Source organism: Monopterus albus, unplaced genomic scaffold (genome assembly GCF_001952655.1).
Source record: "Monopterus albus unplaced genomic scaffold, M_albus_1.0 scaffold126.1, whole genome shotgun sequence".
Taxonomy (NCBI): domain Eukaryota; kingdom Metazoa; phylum Chordata; class Actinopteri; order Synbranchiformes; family Synbranchidae; genus Monopterus; species Monopterus albus.
In genome coordinates, this window is record NW_018128006.1 from 1683446 (window position 1) to 1701543 (window position 18098).

Below are 18098 nucleotides of genomic sequence, written 5' to 3' on the forward strand. Positions count from 1 at the left end.
AGAGCTGTGGGAGTGGTCCGACCAATTTTTTCTCTAATAGTTGTGATTTTATTTGTAAAGAAGCTCATGAAGTCATTGCTGCTGAGATCTCAGGGAATGTTAAGCTCAACAGCACTGTGGCTCTTTGTCAGCCTGGCTACAGTGCTGAAAAGAAACCTGGGGTTGTTCTTGCAGCGAGAGCAAGAAAGAAAGAAGGAGCAGGAATAGAGACATGATATAAAAGCAGTCTTTAAGACCTCTTACAGTTAAAGTCTCAGAGCAAGGGTTAAAGAGATAAGCAAAATAAACATGTCAGAGGCAGATACAGTGAGAGATGACTATCTTAGATTGCCTCTGGATTACTCTGCTGCAATTACTGTACAGGCACCAACACAGACGCCCTGACATCTTTGGAAACTCTTTTTTTCTCTGGATGCCTCTTTCTTAAAGAAGGGATGATGAGGTGTTGATAAGTGCTGAAAGCGAGGCATGTATCACTCACATGCAGACATACACTCACCAGCCACTTTATTAGTCACACCTGGATAGTTGTATGCAGTGCAACGCTTCCGACTTAACATTTGTGTTTATGAAGCTCAAAATATTTCACATTTTGGTGAAATTGTCATAAATGTTTAAGTTCAGTTATGTTTATTATTGAGGTAATAGTTAAAGGTGGTGTTGTACTGGACTACATTATATTCAGAGGTGTTCCTAATGTTCTGACCCTCTCATGTATGTACCTGGGGAGGACAAAAATATAGAGACATGTTTGACAATTTCACAACAAACTGAAATATTTTGAGATTCATAAACACAGATGTTAAGGCAGAGGTGTTGCACTGAAGTGCATGCAATTGTACAGATGTACCTGTATAATATAGAGCGGCTAGTGAGTGTACATGAGCCCAGCCTTTCTCGTCATCACGCTGTCATGCTGTTTGGACTTTAGAGCGAGAGGGCTGCTCCATATCACAGCCCCCGTCTTCCACCTTTGTGCCGGTATGTCTTGATCCAAAAACCATATGTTTACATCTGGAGATTGCTGCTTCACTAAAAGGCTTGTTTAAATGCAGCCTGCTGTTACAGAAATGTTGCATGCATATGAAGACCACACACATAAAATAACTAGTGTGTTGCAAGAGCTTGTAGATTTTTCAGCAACAGAATTCGTCAAACTACTAAGCATCTGACAGACAAGGTTCCTCTTAGATACGCAATTAGCGTTTAATTGCTCAGAAATACTCCGACAAGACAACATGTACCTTCTTTTTTTGTGGTTGTAGGTTGCCAGAAGAAAACCTTTATTAAGCAAGGATGACAGCAAGTGCACTTATAAAAAGCTCAATTACTGTGAGCTAAGTTGGGTCTCATCACGTCCCTATTAATGGAAATAGCAAAGTGGCAGCATGTCACTCACTACTATGTTATCACAGTCATAAAGATCTGCTCACACTAACAGACTCACTGGTGTCTCCAGCACCAACTTTAGCCTCTCAGACACATGAGCTTCACAGGGCATAAAGGCATTGCTGTAATAACAACTTATAACATTTGTCATTGATTAGAGCTTAAAGATATGTAGCACACTGAGTATATTCAGTGACATGGCTCTCAGTGGACCATCTCAGTCTCTAATGTAAGATTTTTTTTCCATACAAAGAATTAGTACAGCTTTTATATTCTAGTCTATATACAGTATATGGAATACTGATTCTGATCAGCAGATCAGAGAGGTTATCCTAGTTCTCGATTTTTTTCTTATTGGATAATTAAATAAATGAGTGAAATCATCATCAAAATATGTTTTTGTAGTTGATCTGGAGTCTTCTTTGTCCTTCCCTTAGTAGACACTGCTGTAAGGCCAGGAGATTTCAGTAATCTGGGAATCCGTGCCAACACTCCCGACAGGAGCACCTGAAGCCCTCCACAGGATGCCGATACGGTCCCTGCATGCCCTCTTCCCATTTTGGGATTCACTGCTCCAGGCTGTGGATTTTCATCAACTGATAATGCAGCACCTGGACCCATGCCATTTCCCTGAGAACATGGGTGTAACATCAACCCCACCCTAATCCACCCTCAGCCAAACAGTGCCTGCACCTCCCACAGCAGCATCGGATCCTAGCAGTGAAGTCAGTGCATCTCATATTATGTGACAGCTCACTTTATATTAACTGGGGGAAAGTTGTGCAATCACTGGTTATTGTGAGTAGATTATTCATCCTACAGATATTCATTTTTATTTTAGTTTATCTTGTATTTTTCTGGCTTTGCTTTGTTTTATTCCTTCACTCATGAAATCGATTTATATATGCTAAAAACTTACAATATCTACATTGGTATTCCATTGGATGAATACCGTCTCTATTCTTTTTGGCTCACCTCCTTCAGATGAGGGGTTCTGTGTAGCCGACGGCCGCAGGAGCAAACACAACAGCATCCATGTCAACAGCATGTGGCTCTCCATCGCAATGGTTATGAATTAATTCCACCGAAATAACTGTAACAAAAATGTTTTGGGATCTTCAGTCAACCATATATCCACCACAGCTCGGAGGAGTGCATTCCCAGTCAGTAAATTAAAGTCAGAAGCATTCTTTAACCTAGAGGAGTCACAGCCAGTCCGGCTTTCTATCTGGCTTCTCCTCTGCCTTCTTCGTTGAACATGATCGACCAAACGGCAACTGCAGACTCTGAAAGTTAAACTCAAAACTAACCCCCAAACTTTGGTCCGCCTGCGTAAAGTCCAGACGCCCCCAGCCAATGCAAATGCGCTCTGCTTGCGCTCAGAGCACGAATGTCATGAACGCGACGAGCTTTCCTGGTAAAACTTTCAGAAGAAAACTCGTTGGCTTAGGCTAATCTATCCTTTTTAAAAAAAATCTGTTTTTATAGTATTTCAACGTATAACGGCAAAAGATAACAGTTTGGTTAATGTTAAGCTAAATATGTGATAGGCTAAATGATTATAATAGTAAAAATAGAAGGGGAAAGGATATTTAGGACCTTTTCTAAGTAAATAAAAACAATAATACCACAATTAGAATGCTTTTAAAAAAAATAAAAAATAATGTATTGCTTTAAAAAAAAAACTTAAATCAATGTTCAAAAGAGCAATTAATAAACTTTTTTTAAAGTATCATTAACAGAATGGTATAATGTCTACAACTGGAATGTAGTGCAGTAAATGTAAAGTAGAATAAAATGGACCTAAATAATGAATAGTTATAGTACCTTATATTTGGATTGAAGTACAGTGATTAAGTGTACATAATTAACTTTTACCATAATTCACTTTTATCATTGTCTTCAAAGGATTATAGTAAGTGGATTTAAGTTCCAGTTTAATAAATGCAGTGACTTTGTCACAGCTAAGTGTATATCAACTCCTAACATAGAAAATTAATTCCGTAACAGTTCTTGTAGTTCTAGAAGTGTTCCAAAGACAGATCAGGCAGAAAAAACTACCAGTGGCATGGCTGACAAAAAGATGCCTCTATTTTGAAGGTCGAGTTGCTTTAACTTCCTTCTGCCTACTACTTGACTTGACTCATCTCCTTGCCTTGTGTACCTCCCTTCTCTCTGTCGGCTCCTCAGTTTCTCAGAATAGTAAATAGAGTGTTCACCATCCAGGCGTCAACACCCTGAATCTGAGCCAGAATTAGTTTTAAGTCTTCAAGTTACCCTTTAGTTGGGATATAAATGGGGAAGCCACAAAAACTCACTTTACTTTTTTTACTGGTAGGTCTTCAGTTACAGGGAAGTATCATCTGATGATAACTGCGGCTTACAGAGAAAACAAGCATAAACTACAAATATAACACATTTTTGCTGAATATTTATGTTTGCAGATTCCCTTGTGCACTCTTGATATATTTTGTATTCTTCAGATAGTGCAAGTAATATTTATACCTTTGCATTCCACTTGTTTTTTTTTTCAGCACTTACTGTGGGAAAGGCAACAACAATGTAAGCTTTCCAAGAGATTAAGGGACCTATGGTTCACCAAGAGAAACCACAAATACTTGCAGCATTTAAACCACTGGGAGTGCATCTGTGAAATTATACAACACAATAATCTTAAAGTAAAACAAAGGTCGACAACTTTATATTTATGGCTTCTCTCTGCTGTCAACCACTTAGCCTTTTAAAATAAAATGAAGAAAGTGAAGTGAGTGGACAACTAAAACCTGGGGCTGCATGGAGTCACACAGGGCCTACTGTGTGATTCAGCATAGAGACTACGGATACTGTGTATTAGTGGGTTTAGGAGTGTGTTTGTATGGGAGACCGAAACAAAGAAGAAACAAAAGATAGGAGGGAGTAAATGGATGGGAGCGGATGTAGGAATTCAAGTGGGACCAAACAGAGGTCTGGATTCCGCTGTGACACATCATGTCCAAATACTCCTATTGTTTCAGCTGAGACATTCATATTAAACACACCCTTCTCAATACACGCCTAGTAACTAAACACTATAACTACAGTGTCTGACATATATTTCATTGTATTATCTCATATAAAAACTGTTTGTAATGAGCTTGAGATAGGAAACAGGGACAAGCGCTTAACTGTATTTATAGCTGGTACTTCACTTTGTTCATTTTATATGCATTTAGAAGAACGACCTTGGCAACCATGAAAATTTGAGTCTGTGTCTGGTTACTGAAGTGTTTTATTTTATGCTCTGCTACTAAAATTGAACTCCAGATGTCTGGGAGGTCAAGAGCTTTGCTGGATTATAATCCATTTATACCTTGCTGCTACTGCACGACAGACATGCAACATTAATTTTTCTGCAGTTTTGTGTACCTACCCACCGGAGCTGAACAAGTTCTCACATGCACATTTGCAGCTCCCAAAGCCCATGGTCAATGACAATACTACACAGTTCTCTTCCTATATATTCTGGTGCACTGTAAATCAGCTACACAGTGTATGCCACCACCTGGAACTGTGTGTGCATGAGCATGAGAGCATATAGGTGTACAGTGTTTGAATGCACATGTGCACTCACATGTCTGTAATTCAGCATGTCAAGCATTGCATAAGCTGTGCTATGACAAATTACACACAGCTAAGTGACTTGTGTCAAGCACAGAATCTGCAGCTCATATACGTATTTGACGTTACACCGAATCCCTGCCAGCTGTTTCCAGCTGACACAGACTCGTGTCAGCACGTTGTCTCCCTTGGCTCAACCAGTATGTCAGATTTTGCAACCTGAATGGTGATCTGTCTCTACTCAGCTCCACATGCCAATTCAGTCCAGGTGCAATGACAGCTAAAAGTTTATTTTACAGGGGAAAAGTGCAACAGAACAGCCAATTTGACCTTTGAGCTACCAGACAAGCAGCAGCAGACTGGGAGGAATGGGAGGAGAGGGAATAACAGGACAAAGATAGTAATACTGTATGTCACTGAAACAATGGAAGAGTTTATGACATTTGCACATCCTTTAGGAGAGAGTTCATGTCCGGACTGCTCTTTCAGTCGCCTGAATTACTGTCTGTTTTACAGTCTCTTGTAACATTAGCCCACACTAGCAGCCTAGTTGTAATTATCCATTAGAATTCTGGCTGCAGAGTTTTTGGCTTCATATTGGAATGCCACTGTCAGTGATTCACTGACTTCTATATTTACAAGTATTTTCCTCCTTTCTGCCAGACTGTGGTATTCGAGGTTTTGTTTATAGCAAACCACAGCTTTTGGGCAAAACTGAGAAAGATGCACAGCATTTCAACTGAAAACTGGCTTCATAAAATGGCTTCACAAGATTAGTGAGGAAAGGCTAGATGAAATACTGATCAAGGAAAGAGACAGAGATTAGGGAGAAGAACAACAGTGATGCAGGTACATGAGTGATGGAAAAGTGAGAGACATTTGAGTGCTGGACAAGAGTAAAATACAGACAAAATATTTAGCAGACTTTACATTCAGATCTTTCTGGCAAAGAATGCACCAAGAACACTGTTTGCCTCTCTTTTAGGAGATTTTGACATGACACATAAACAAAGGCCATAAAAACTAAAAATACAGACAGGGAAGTCAAAGGGACTTTCCATTTCCAGGATGTGCAGAAGACCACAAATCCGTCAAGTGCCCTCTACCTTCCTGAGCAAAACTGACCCCCCCCTGCACCTGTGCCAGTAATACTTTCCTGTCTGCACTGATCAGCATCCTGTGTACAGTATGTCCACGGTCATTTTGTTTATGAAGGCATTTCCTTAGCTTTTAAGTGTTAGAACATTTTGTTTTATCAACTTGAGAACAAAAATTCAGCATAAAATGTTGGTTCGATAGGATGCTGCCTCTAGAAGAAACGGTTGTTATCTGAGACCGTGCTACATCCAGAGACTCAGTCTTTGCCTTTCCTAAACAAATATGACAAGTTACAGTAAACACAAGAAACAGTCCATGGCAAGACCTACAAGACCTCATTTTCACTGAACAAATCAGAATGCATGTTTAAGTTTGGACAGAAGCACTGATGCCTGCTCACTGTCCCGGAGTAAAACGGCACAGCTAAAACCATCTCGCTAATTAGAACATTTTCTTTGCAATAATCGACAGTCAGCGAGTCTCCACACTGATGAGGCCCACACCCACTCCAAGTTTCCACAGTAAAATGTCAGGGGCTGCCTCTGGTTCTGCCAAGCTGGGTCAGTGAAGTTCTTCTCTATAGCTGGCTTGGCTCCTGTGGAGAGGTCTGCTCAGACAGTGGCCTTATTGTACTGAAGAGTGGCAGGATGGCTACATTTATAAATAGAGGATGACAATAATCATCTTTTTGGCTCAGTATAAGCACAAACTGATTGGTGAACATCAGATAAACTTTTAGAAGATGACTAACTTTTGTTTCAAAGATCTGGTCACTTTTACCACCTGAGCTAAAGAGTCCCCTAATTTATGGAGAAGCTCAGTGAAAGAGCATTTTGTGGGTAATTTTAATAGCACAGTATACTCTGACTCCAGTGGCATGTGAGAAACTCTACCCCAATGAGCCTGAGGTTCTCTGGAAAGGGTCCCTTGGTTGTTTCAAAAATATCTAAATGGAGCAACTGTGAATTAAGAATTGTGCCCCAGAGTGCTCTCTGGTACCGTTTGAATAAAAGGACTTTCACTGAAAATAACAAACTGCTCAAAGAACTTATAATGCTTGTTATAAACTGATAAATATTAAAGCCCTGCTTCTTCAGAAACCATATGAGAAAGGTCAGTGGCGGTGACTCATTGTCGATGTCAGAGTTCTCAGCGAACGTGCTGCACTCATGCTGTCTGTGGGAAGGAGGATGGTGGGTCACAGTTGGCTGATGTAAAAGGGGCTTCTCTCACATACAAACAACCACAATCCAGTACTGTGATGAAGTGTGTTAGTGTGGACATCACAAGGGTTTTAATAAATCCTCTTCTTCTATGTCCTATCTCATGTTCCCTAGTCATATTCTCCCTGTTTTGATATAGCAGTCCTACCAAAGTCCTTTTTTTTCACCTTCTTCCTTTCAGCTGGTTCTCCGCAGCATTTTGGCCACAGTGGACAGCAGCTGGATTCTCCATTCTCGCCTCCCTTTGTGACTCTTCACCCTCTTATTGTTCCCATCCCACACATTGCCTCAGCAGCAGTCCCGGGTGCCTTCCACCCGCAGTAACACCACTGTATCCTGTGCAAACACACAAGCGCATATACAAGGCTGCACACATATACTCTCAGAGGGGCACACGCCTGCACACGTGTATATGGTATCAGTGTACAGGCGAGCCAATCTGTACACACACAACCTAGCTGAAGTCACTTTTGTGGTATGTCTGAAGGTTTTAAAAAAAGCAGGGATATGCTGCAGTTAAGAGCGCATCAGCTGTGGAATTTGTTAGGGCAGGTTGAGCTGGAAAGGATCTGGCAACCTATCAAAGCTATCATTGAGGTAAACCACCCCCTCTTCTTGCTTAAAGGAGTGCATAAATAATAAAGATATACACCCAAAGGCTTAAATATTGCTCAAAAGCAACGCTCTCACCACAAGATCAAATGAGACTCATCTATATTTTGTGCGGCTTACATAACAGGCCAGCAATTGTGTGTCTGTGATACACACATTTAATCAAACACCTCACCAGATGTAATGAACAAACCACCATGCTTTGACAGAAAGATGACAGCCTTTCCGTCTGGCCCGTCCCACCATTTAACACAATCACCCGTCATCCACATCCGTTTCCGTCCCATTTAAATACGTGCCTTTCACTCCTTTCCTGGTGCAATGAGCAAACACATAGTTTCATCCTTTCTGTTATCTGTTTGTGACTGCACAAATAGCAATCCCTCCAACGTGCCCCACAGTTCATGTAGTGCACTCTGTCTTGGTTTCACTCAGCTCCCCTTCTGTCAAGTGTCAAGGTGACAGAAAGGAGAAGTCTGACATTGTCTGTTAGTGATATGGTATAGAGGTGGGTTGAGTTTGAACTTGTCTGGCTTGAGGTCCTCCCGTCTGTTTTTCAGTGAGTAATCCATTGTCAGACTGAGCAAATCTCAACTACTGGGTGGATGGCCATGAAATTTGACTGTCTATGTTGATGATTGAAACATCCGAGAAGATTCAAGTAGTTTGAGGGTACTCAAACGATGAGCTATATCTCCTGTGGACAGAATAATTGTATGATCTGGTTTCAGCTTTGAAATGATTCTGATGGCATACATTTTTGTTTATTGGGGGGGTCCACTCAGTTATATAAGCTATCACCAAATTGTAGGAATGCTTTTGAAGATATTTTGGATTGTAGAAACCAAAGGTTTTAATGGCTCCATAGTTTTAAAAACTAAAGCCAGTTCATTAATAACAGAAATGTATTCACTGTTTTCCAGAGATTTTGAACACGGGTGTACAAATACATAGCCTGAATTTTTATGCAAGGTACAGCAGGAGCTCACTTCATATTATCTTTTTCTTTATCACTGCTTTTCAACGCTTAAGGTTGTCAAAGTCAAGCTATGGGCTTTTATTTTCCCCTGATTACAAGTCGAGGCAAGTTAAGAGGTCAAATCTGTGAGAGGATAACTCACAGGGCACCCATCCAACAAGTCTTCTCTCACAATGCCTCTCATCTGTATATCATCAAAGATGGTTGTATATGTTGTACTTGCTATGTTTAATGTATAAATCAATTGTATTATGCAAGAAAGGGAGGCGACAGTGGTTCAGTGGGTAGAGCAGTTGTCTCCCAACCAGAAGATTGAAGGTTTGAATCTCAGTGCCTGCAGTTGAAGTGTCCTTGGGCAAGACACTGAACCCCCCTGTTGCCCCCGATGGTTAGAGCCATCAGTTGAGTTGGCGCCGCAGATGGCTGCCATCGGTTCTGTACCAGAAACAAATTCCTTGTGTGTAACATACTTGGCCAATAAAGGTGATTATCCTAAAGAGTTTCCAAATAAACACATGCTATTATACATAGTTTTTTACTTAAGCTGTGACTTTGCTACATATAAAGTCTTGTTTATGATACACTAGAGGCTGTTCAGTAGGCAGTATAAACAGGATGCCTTTCAAAGACAGCCAAATGCAGCTTATGCTGGTCTGGGGATTCCTTCGTGACAAGGCCGGCTATTACTTTGACAAAGTAACCATGCTGTACTAACAGCTCCTCCACATGAAAACCTGCTGAAGGTTTAATCCACCCTAACACCTTTTCTGAGGTTTGCTTTGCTCTCTTGTCACTGCACAGCGTTCATACTGAAAAACATGACAAAAGTTTGAGCACTTCCAAGTGTGTACAGCGAATGAGAGCTGATAAAGCAGATGGGGAGTACAGAGCGGCTAAACAGACTGAAAACACTCAGGAGAAAGCAGGGATCAACTGAACAGAAATCCAAGTTTGTGTAAGAAACGTTGGCGTGTGCTATGTAAAAAAAATAAAGCATGACAAAGTTATAAGTTCAAGTTCAAGTTCAAAGTGTTTATTTGTCATATGCACAGTTAGGAAACGTGTTTCCCTGTACAATGAAATTCTTACTTTGCTGTCCACATGAATGCCACAACATAAGAGAATGTATGCTGCATGGGAGCAGCATGTGCAGCAGAGTCATTGTGCAATTATGCATGTGCAAACTGAGAATGTAAACAGTACATCATTACGCATAGATTATGCATTTGCAATGACTGAATGATAGTGGCTTTTGCTTAAATAAATCAAGAACATGCATTGAATCATACTATGTTAAAACAAGCTTAACCCACCACTATATCATGGTTTATTTATGGTACAATTTTACTATACTATAATATATTGTGTACTGCACTGTTCTATACACTATATTACACATATTTTAATACAATACACTATACTGTATGTCACTACACATATACAGTACTACATTAAACTTATTTACTATACTTTTGCTATACTATATAATAAAACTATGCAGTATAGTCTAATGCTATGTCATACTACAATAGCCTATACTGCACAGTACTTGACTATACTGAATTATACTAATTATATTTGACTATACCATCACTATACCATTTTACATATACTACATTACACTACACATAGTGTAGCCTACTGTACTGTAATACTTATGCTGTAACCTACTATATAGTTGGTTGGGTTAGTACACTGCACATGCAGTAGCTCATATCTCACAAGATCACTACAGAATCCTATAAATGCCAGTCAATGCAAATGCACTGGGCTTGGTCCACTGTAAGTGTTTCTTGTTTTTATTTCTTTATACTTGTGACTCTGACACTATTAGGTCAAGGTCAAGCTCATTTTATTTATAGAGCACCTTTCACAAAGAAATTCAAAGTGGTTTACATAGTAAAGAGGAGTCAAACAATCACACATATCACATAAGGAAGGCAATAATATGAAAATACAAACAATTAAAATACAAATAAACATAATAAAAGAACAACTAGATTTACTCAGAAGTCTGTGTCAACAGCAGTGTTTTGAGCTTAGTCTTAAATGTGGCCAGACTAGAGGCGTTTGTTCCAACTCTGCACAGCATAATAGCTGCTTCTCTGTGTTTAGTCTTGACCTAAGTTTGATTCAGCTGATAGTTTTTATCAGATCTAAGGGCTCTGCTTGCTTGGTATATTTTATGGAGTTTAAGGTGCCAGACCATTAAAAGATTTACAGACCAACATGTATACATTTTAAATCTATTTACCTATTTAATCTATTTATGACTGCCAGCTATGAGTCTGGCAGGCAGTGCAATGTTTTCAGGACAGGGATGATGTGTTATTTTCTTTTAGTTCTAGTTAAAACTTGAGCAGCATTAGTCTGGATAAGCTGTAGTTGTCTGCTGGTCTTACGTGCGAGACCAGTTAAAAGACCATTGCAAAAGTCTAATCTACTGGTGATGAAAGCACGAGTGAGTTACACTGCATCATCTCTATTAAAATCCATTTATTAACCACACGCCACTGAACAATGTTGTTTTCTGTTTCATTCTAAACCTCTGGCAACATCTGATCAGTGTGTCCTCGACTGCAGCTCTTTGCTTGAGTGATTGGTAGGCTACTGTCCTCATTCTGATATAAGGCTACACTGTCACCAAGCATTTGGGAAAACTGGTATCAGTCAGACAATCACAGATGGACCTTGGAACAACAACACAAAAATTCTAATAGACCTATGCATGAATAGAAGGGAAACAAATAAAAAAGAATGTAATTCCTTTATTCAGTTTGACAGTGATTTTAAAATAAATGTTACACTCACACCTACTGGCCAGTAGTTGTACTACTCTGATTTTGTGTCTTGTGTCAATCATGGGGTTTCACTGGTAGCTATTCCTTCTCACTGTATGAAGCACTGTTAGGTAAACCAGCTGCTGGAGTCTTTGATTTACCCTCACACATTACTGCACACAGAGGTGTAAAGTAACTCAAGTACTGTATTTAAGTACAGTTTTGAGGTATCTGTACTTTATTTGCATATTTTCATTTTCTGCCACTTACCAATTCGACTTCACTACATTTCAGAGAAAAATATTGTACCTTTTACCTGCTACATTTATTTGATAACTTTAGTTATCCCCCATTGCGGGATTAATTATGTGAGTAATATTCTTGTCCTTGATTTCTTGATCTCTTGAATACTATATTTTGTCTTGTTCTTAGGTATTTTGATTTGTTTTCAGGGATTAATTGTGGGACGGTCATTCTTGTAATTGTGGGACGGTCATTCTTGTTCTTGATTGTCTCTAGATTCTGTTTGGTTTTAGGTACTTTGGAATTTGTTTCTCAAGATATATGTGTGTGGTGTTTGTTCTTATGGTGTTTTGTTGCTGCTCTCTATTGCTGCTGGAACACAGGAATTTCCCCAATGTGGGATCAATAAAGTCCTACCTTATCTTACCTACTCATTTCTCAGTTAGATTGATAAACAACAAACAAAATACAGTATAATCATAAGACTTTATTGATCCTTGGTTTAAATTTCACAAGCTACCCAGCAGTATGTAAAGTATAAATTATTAAAATTATAAGCATATGATGTATTTAACATTAGCTCCACCTTTACCAGCTGCAGCATTAAAGTTGTGAACACAATAATACCTCAATAATTATAATCCAGTAATATGTTATACCTTAATGTAAACTGTACCATTCCGCATAATGAGCACTTTTATTTTTTGTACTTTAAGTATATTTTTATGCTAATGTTTACTTAAGTGACATTTTGAATTTTGAATGGACTTTTATTTGTAACGCAGTATTTTTGTATGTGGTATTGAAGTAAACAGTGTGAGTACTTCTTCCACCACTGACTGTACATTCCTGGCTTAAAGATGTGCAGTTCATCCGCATACTATAATTTGTCCAACAAAAACGTTTCCAGTGCTGAACGGACCCCTGCCCTGTACCAGAAGTACGAGGAAGTTACGTCATTCCAGTTACTATCAGATGATGCTTTCGCAGACAGTCGTAAATGTTAAAGTTCTGAATATCCACGTAAACGTTTTTTTTAAAGGACGTTTATATAACGTTGAAATTCAAAACGTTGTACGAGTGCTTGTGGGTATATAGCCAACAACAAGTTTCCCTGAGTAAATTAATCATATCATTATATGTCTTTCTAATGGCATTTTATTGCATTCATATCAATCCACCACAAACCAGCTTTGTGCGGGTTTATATCTAATATTAAAAAAATCCATAGATAGTCCATAGGCTAGGCTAACATGTTTGCTTTGTTCGTTTTGGGAATGGACTATTTACTATAAAAAGCGTTGGAGCGTATGAATGTAGTAATTATGTGTAATTATTAGATGTCAGCGCTTAAGAAGAACACGTGAATGCAACAAAAGTTCAGTCAACACAGTGGTGACATCTATGACAATGGACGCGAAAAAGAGCAGCAAGGACAAAAGTTTTGCTCTAGGTAACATATAGACTTTGTTTATTCATCTTCAATAGAGTAGCAGAGTAAGTTATTAAATTGACGATGACTGAACCGTTCGTTACTTGAATTAGCTATAACCGGTTGAGGCAGCGCGGACACTAACAACCAGCTGTTTTAAGCAGTCAGCGTTAACACAACTTTGTAATGACATTCACTTGTTTAAATTACGCTTGCTTTATATGACATAAGCCTAAAAGGAATATTTAAAAAAATCTGCGTCACATCTGTATGTTGAATTCAGGTCAGTTCAAACACATGACACAAAGAGAAGTTAGACTCCATGTAGTTCCGTGTTGCTATTCAGCAAAAACGAAATTACACTCAAAAGGTTTAATGTTGATTTTTTTTTTCATAGGCAAAATTAACATATCATATGGAAGATGGCACAAGACCACATGGTGGTCTTCTGGTAAATTTGGCATGCGGTTGATCCACCAAACAGCATTAAAATTAAAAGCTTATTATATATTTTTTCTGTGTAGGCTACACCCAAGTGCATTTGCCATATCTTTGAGATTTCTACTTATGATTAATGTGTCTTTAATATGTCTTAATGTGTCATGTGTATTTGTTTTTCTTAGACCCAGGGGGGGCCGGGCCAGCACAAGATGCCCCATTTAACCAAATCCCAGAGAAAATGATCGGCAGAGAGCTGACTGAACAGGGCCGCTTTGCTTTTGCTGCATTGTGCGGTGTCTCTCTGGGCCAGTTATTTACTGGACCTGAAAACAGGTAATTTCCAGATGTAAACAACCATTTGGATAAATACATTTTTAACGAAACTGTAAAAGTAATGGTGGAACTGTTACTTGGCTTGAGGAGATGAGGATTTGTGTGCCTCTCAGTGTGTTCAGGGAGCAGTACCTGCTGGGTTTGGTCCACTGGCTGGACCTAGATGAGTCGGTGATGCCGGTAATGGGGGCTTTCCTGTCAGGCTTGGGCTTTGAGGGGTCCGACACCTTTCTGTCCATCCTACAAGCTGAACCTCTGCTGGCTACAGGGGCCAACCCCATCATACAGGTGTTTGTCACTCTAATAAATGATGTGAAGACACTGGACCGTAGTGTGGTAAACTGGGCTGTAGCAAAAGCAAATAACAATGTGGCAAAGAAAATGAAAAGTAGGATGATTAGAGCAAATGGGTTGCTGCAAATGAGTACTATACAAGGGCATATTAGATATAAATGTATAAATGAAATAACCACAGACATTCAGAGTCAAAGTTATAGTAAATATATAATAATTTCAGTTATTGCACAAACCACTTGTGTTATTTTCAAATCCATTCAAGGTCATACATGATTTCATGATCTTTGGTAACACTATTTAAACTGTTAAACATACATTTAACAGTTTCTACAAACACAGCTATTATAACCAACTCTTGCTTTGTGTCACAGGATCTGGTGACTTTTTCTGTCAAGGACGGTAAGAATCTTTTGAGGTATTAATGACATTAAAAGTTGGTGTAAATTCACGTATTTACTTTATAACTTCCATGGTGTGTCGTGACCTCAGGCCAGTATGATGCCAGAGCCAGGGTTCTCATCCGTCATGTCAGCTGTCTGCTACGAGTCTCACCACAGCAGCTGGAGGAGTTTGAGGAAACACTAGGAGAGCAGCTGAGGGAAGGAGGAGAGGAGAGCGAGTAAGTTGTGGATGGAAAGACTGATAATAGATACTAGGCAAGGCAAGTTTATTTATGTAGCACATTTTCATATGCAATGGCAATTCAAAGTGCTTAACACCATGCACACAGAAAGATAAGGCATTAAAATGCATACAGTATATAGATAAAACATTAGAATGCAAATTAAATAAAATATTAGATATTACTTAAAAGCAACAATTACATGACAGTACAAGCAGCAACATGCATGAGTAGATACCTAGTACCTTTAGTATAGCTGTGGCAAACTGGATTCTCATTATATTTTGTACCCCTTTACTTCAGTCTTCCCAAAACTAACCTCAGTAGCTATGTTTACACTGCTACTATTAGGAGTTTATGTTAAGTATAAAAGATGTGTTTAAACTTTAAACCTCAGCTGATTTAAAATGCTAAATGATAATGCATATGTTCTGTCCAAGCATTTCTTTTGCAGGTTCATTCAGAAACATTGTGCTTGGCAGTCACACTAGAATGATAGCATGAAGATAGCTGTGCAGCATGAACAAGCAACGTATTGTTCAAGATGTCACCTTAAATTTGGACATTTGTATTTTTTGAACCAATGAGTATTTAAGCTAACACCAGTGCTCTGCCTGACTATGCCTTCAACAGAGAAGAGTCCTCTCGGCGGCTAAAGAGAGAAAGAAGACGAAGGTTACGACGGTACCTCCTTATCGGACTGGCCACTGTGGGCGGAGGAACTGTGATTGGTGATTATTATCGCTCCAACAGTTTAAAAATTAAAAAGGACATTTAAAGCATCTAGTATCTTATATGAAAGCATAAACTCCTCTTGATAAGCAAATGAACTAATAATTAAATACCCACAGCATCTAAAATGTTTCACTTGACAGATAGGGGCCCTGCTTTTTTCTGTACTGTCATCTCTGTTTTTTGCCAGGTTGTGCAGGTGGACTGGCAGCCCCCTTGTTGGCAGTGGGGGCTGGTGCTGTGCTGGGGGCTGGAGGGGCTGCTGCTCTGGGCTCAGTCACTGGCATCGCAATCATGGCCTCTCTGTTTGGAGCAGCAGGGGCTGGGCTGACTGGTAAGAGCGCCAGGCCACACATGATTGTTTGCAGAAAGAAGTAATCAACTTTATCTGAACTTAATAGATGCATGTTTTTTTTTTTTTGTATTTCAATGTGTTTTCTCAGCTTCCACTTGAATTTTGCACTTTTTTACCTGTCTGTAATTTTCACACACTGTCTCCCAGGCTACAAGATGAAAAAGTGTGTCGGGGTCATAGAGGAAATTGAATTAATTTGAATTCCTGCCACTAAGCTCTGGGAAGCATCTTCACCTGACCATTGCAGTGACAGGTTGGCTATGCAGTGGTAAATACAGTAAGCATGGCTTTTTCTATCTCACTAATTTACATTAACAGTTTTCATTGCAGTATATAGGACTGGGTAATTTGAACAAAATCCTCCTTTATAATAAATAGTGTGTAATTTTAGATTGGAATATCAGTACATGTTATTGAATTTTACATTTTGTGGGAAAAATTCAAGGATAAAACTAGCCCCAGCTTATGACTCTCATGTATTAGATACACTCAGGTCACAGAGATAATCTTCCATGAACATGCAAAATTGAGACTTGCCAACCATTTTAACCGTATACTGTCATTTTTTAACATTCACCCAAATTCTGAAGGTATTTCCTGAATCCTCAAAGACTCTCCTAGCAATACTGAATCAAAAATAATCTGGGTCAATCCAGGAAAAATATCATTTTAATCAGTTTCTTGGGTCATGCAGTTTCTTTTCAGGTAAGCAAAGATGGCGACAGGAAATTACATCATCTCTCTCACTTTTATTTGTGAAATTTGAGCATGAATGTTATTGAAACCTGTTATTATTGCTATTGTATTATTGAATGTATCACTGAAAACTAAGTGAAATTATTATTGAAATTAAATAATACATTCATGAAGTCAAGCCATTTTCACACAAAACCAGAGGGATGACATTATTTCCTGTCGCCGTCGTCTTTTATATGAGAAATATAGACATAGCCAAGAAACTTGTTGAAATGATCATTTTCCTGGACAGAACCAGGTTATTTTTGATTCCACATCGTTAGAAGAATCTATGAGGATTCAGGAGTTAACCTTAAGAATTTGGGTGAGTGTTATGAACTCATGATACGGGGTTAAAAAGGTCAGCAGGTTTCAATTTTGTATGTTCCCAAAATATTATCTCTGTGACTCTCATGTATGTCATACATGAGAGTCATAATTTAGGGCTAGGACAAAACAAATTTTACAATAAAGCCATTCTGCTCACTGATTTCCAACATTGCACACAATGCCTTAATAGTAACAAAGATGTAAAAGGGGAAGATATTACAGTATATATGGCTCAGCACATACTGTAGCTGTTCTAAATCGATACCAATAGATTGTCCACAAGATTATTCAAACAAACCACTTAAGTTTTGTGCTTATGTAAAAGGATGCATGCCTTTTCCCCCACTAAAACATACATTCATTATACAGTGCCTAGCAAACACTCCACAGACAACAGCTGTTTAGTCATTTCCTCCACTGCTTTGCACTACAGCACATAAAAACACTGCAGCTGTCTTCCAGGTTCGTTCCAGGCCCCGTGGTGCAGCCTGGGCAAGTGTGGAGAACAGTACTGCCTTGTGTGGGAGTCCCATTTCCTCAGGGAACTGGGCTCGGCCATGACATCCCTGTTGGATGGGTTGATCAGCATTGTGGCCCAGGAAGCCCTCAAATACACAGTGCTCTCAGGTATGATCATGCAGAAAGCACTATGGCCTCTGCATTTGTATCCAGGAGTACTTCTATTTGTGGTATCATATTTTCTGTGCTGGATTTGGATGATTTGCCTGCAAAGAACTGATTTCCATTTTAACAGTCCCAGCTATCCAATCAAGGTTTTGTTCTTTTGTTGTATTGACCCTTGTGTGGTACTTCATGAACTGACACGTCACACTATCCAGGCATCGTGGCAGCTCTGACATGGCCTGCGGCTTTGCTGGCCGGAGCCAGCGGTATTGCCCA

General features: G+C 39.2%; 2 protein-coding genes across 2 annotated transcripts in view; one reads left to right on the plus strand and one right to left on the minus strand.

The window, feature by feature from the left end:
- The window catches only part of vwa1 (von Willebrand factor A domain containing 1), an 11365-nt gene extending 8587 nt beyond the window's left edge, over positions 1 to 2778 (minus strand). The window contains exon 1 of the mRNA XM_020612641.1: positions 2365 to 2778. Within this exon, the coding sequence (XP_020468297.1) occupies positions 2365 to 2449 (85 nt within the window). The 5' untranslated portion in view covers positions 2450 to 2778. The remainder of the gene's footprint in view (positions 1 to 2364) is intronic.
- A 10405-nt stretch (positions 2779 to 13183) lies between these two features.
- tmco4 (transmembrane and coiled-coil domains 4) overlaps positions 13184 to 18098 on the plus strand; it is an 8907-nt gene continuing 3992 nt past the window's right edge. The window contains 11 exon segments of the mRNA XM_020612510.1: positions 13184 to 13374; positions 13977 to 14127; positions 14241 to 14415; positions 14796 to 14823; positions 14914 to 15043; positions 15680 to 15777; positions 15969 to 16112; positions 16281 to 16318; positions 16320 to 16410; positions 17661 to 17825; positions 18038 to 18093. Coding sequence (XP_020468166.1) covers positions 13326 to 13374; positions 13977 to 14127; positions 14241 to 14415; positions 14796 to 14823; positions 14914 to 15043; positions 15680 to 15777; positions 15969 to 16112; positions 16281 to 16318; positions 16320 to 16410; positions 17661 to 17825; positions 18038 to 18093 — 1125 coding nt within the window. The 5' untranslated portion in view covers positions 13184 to 13325.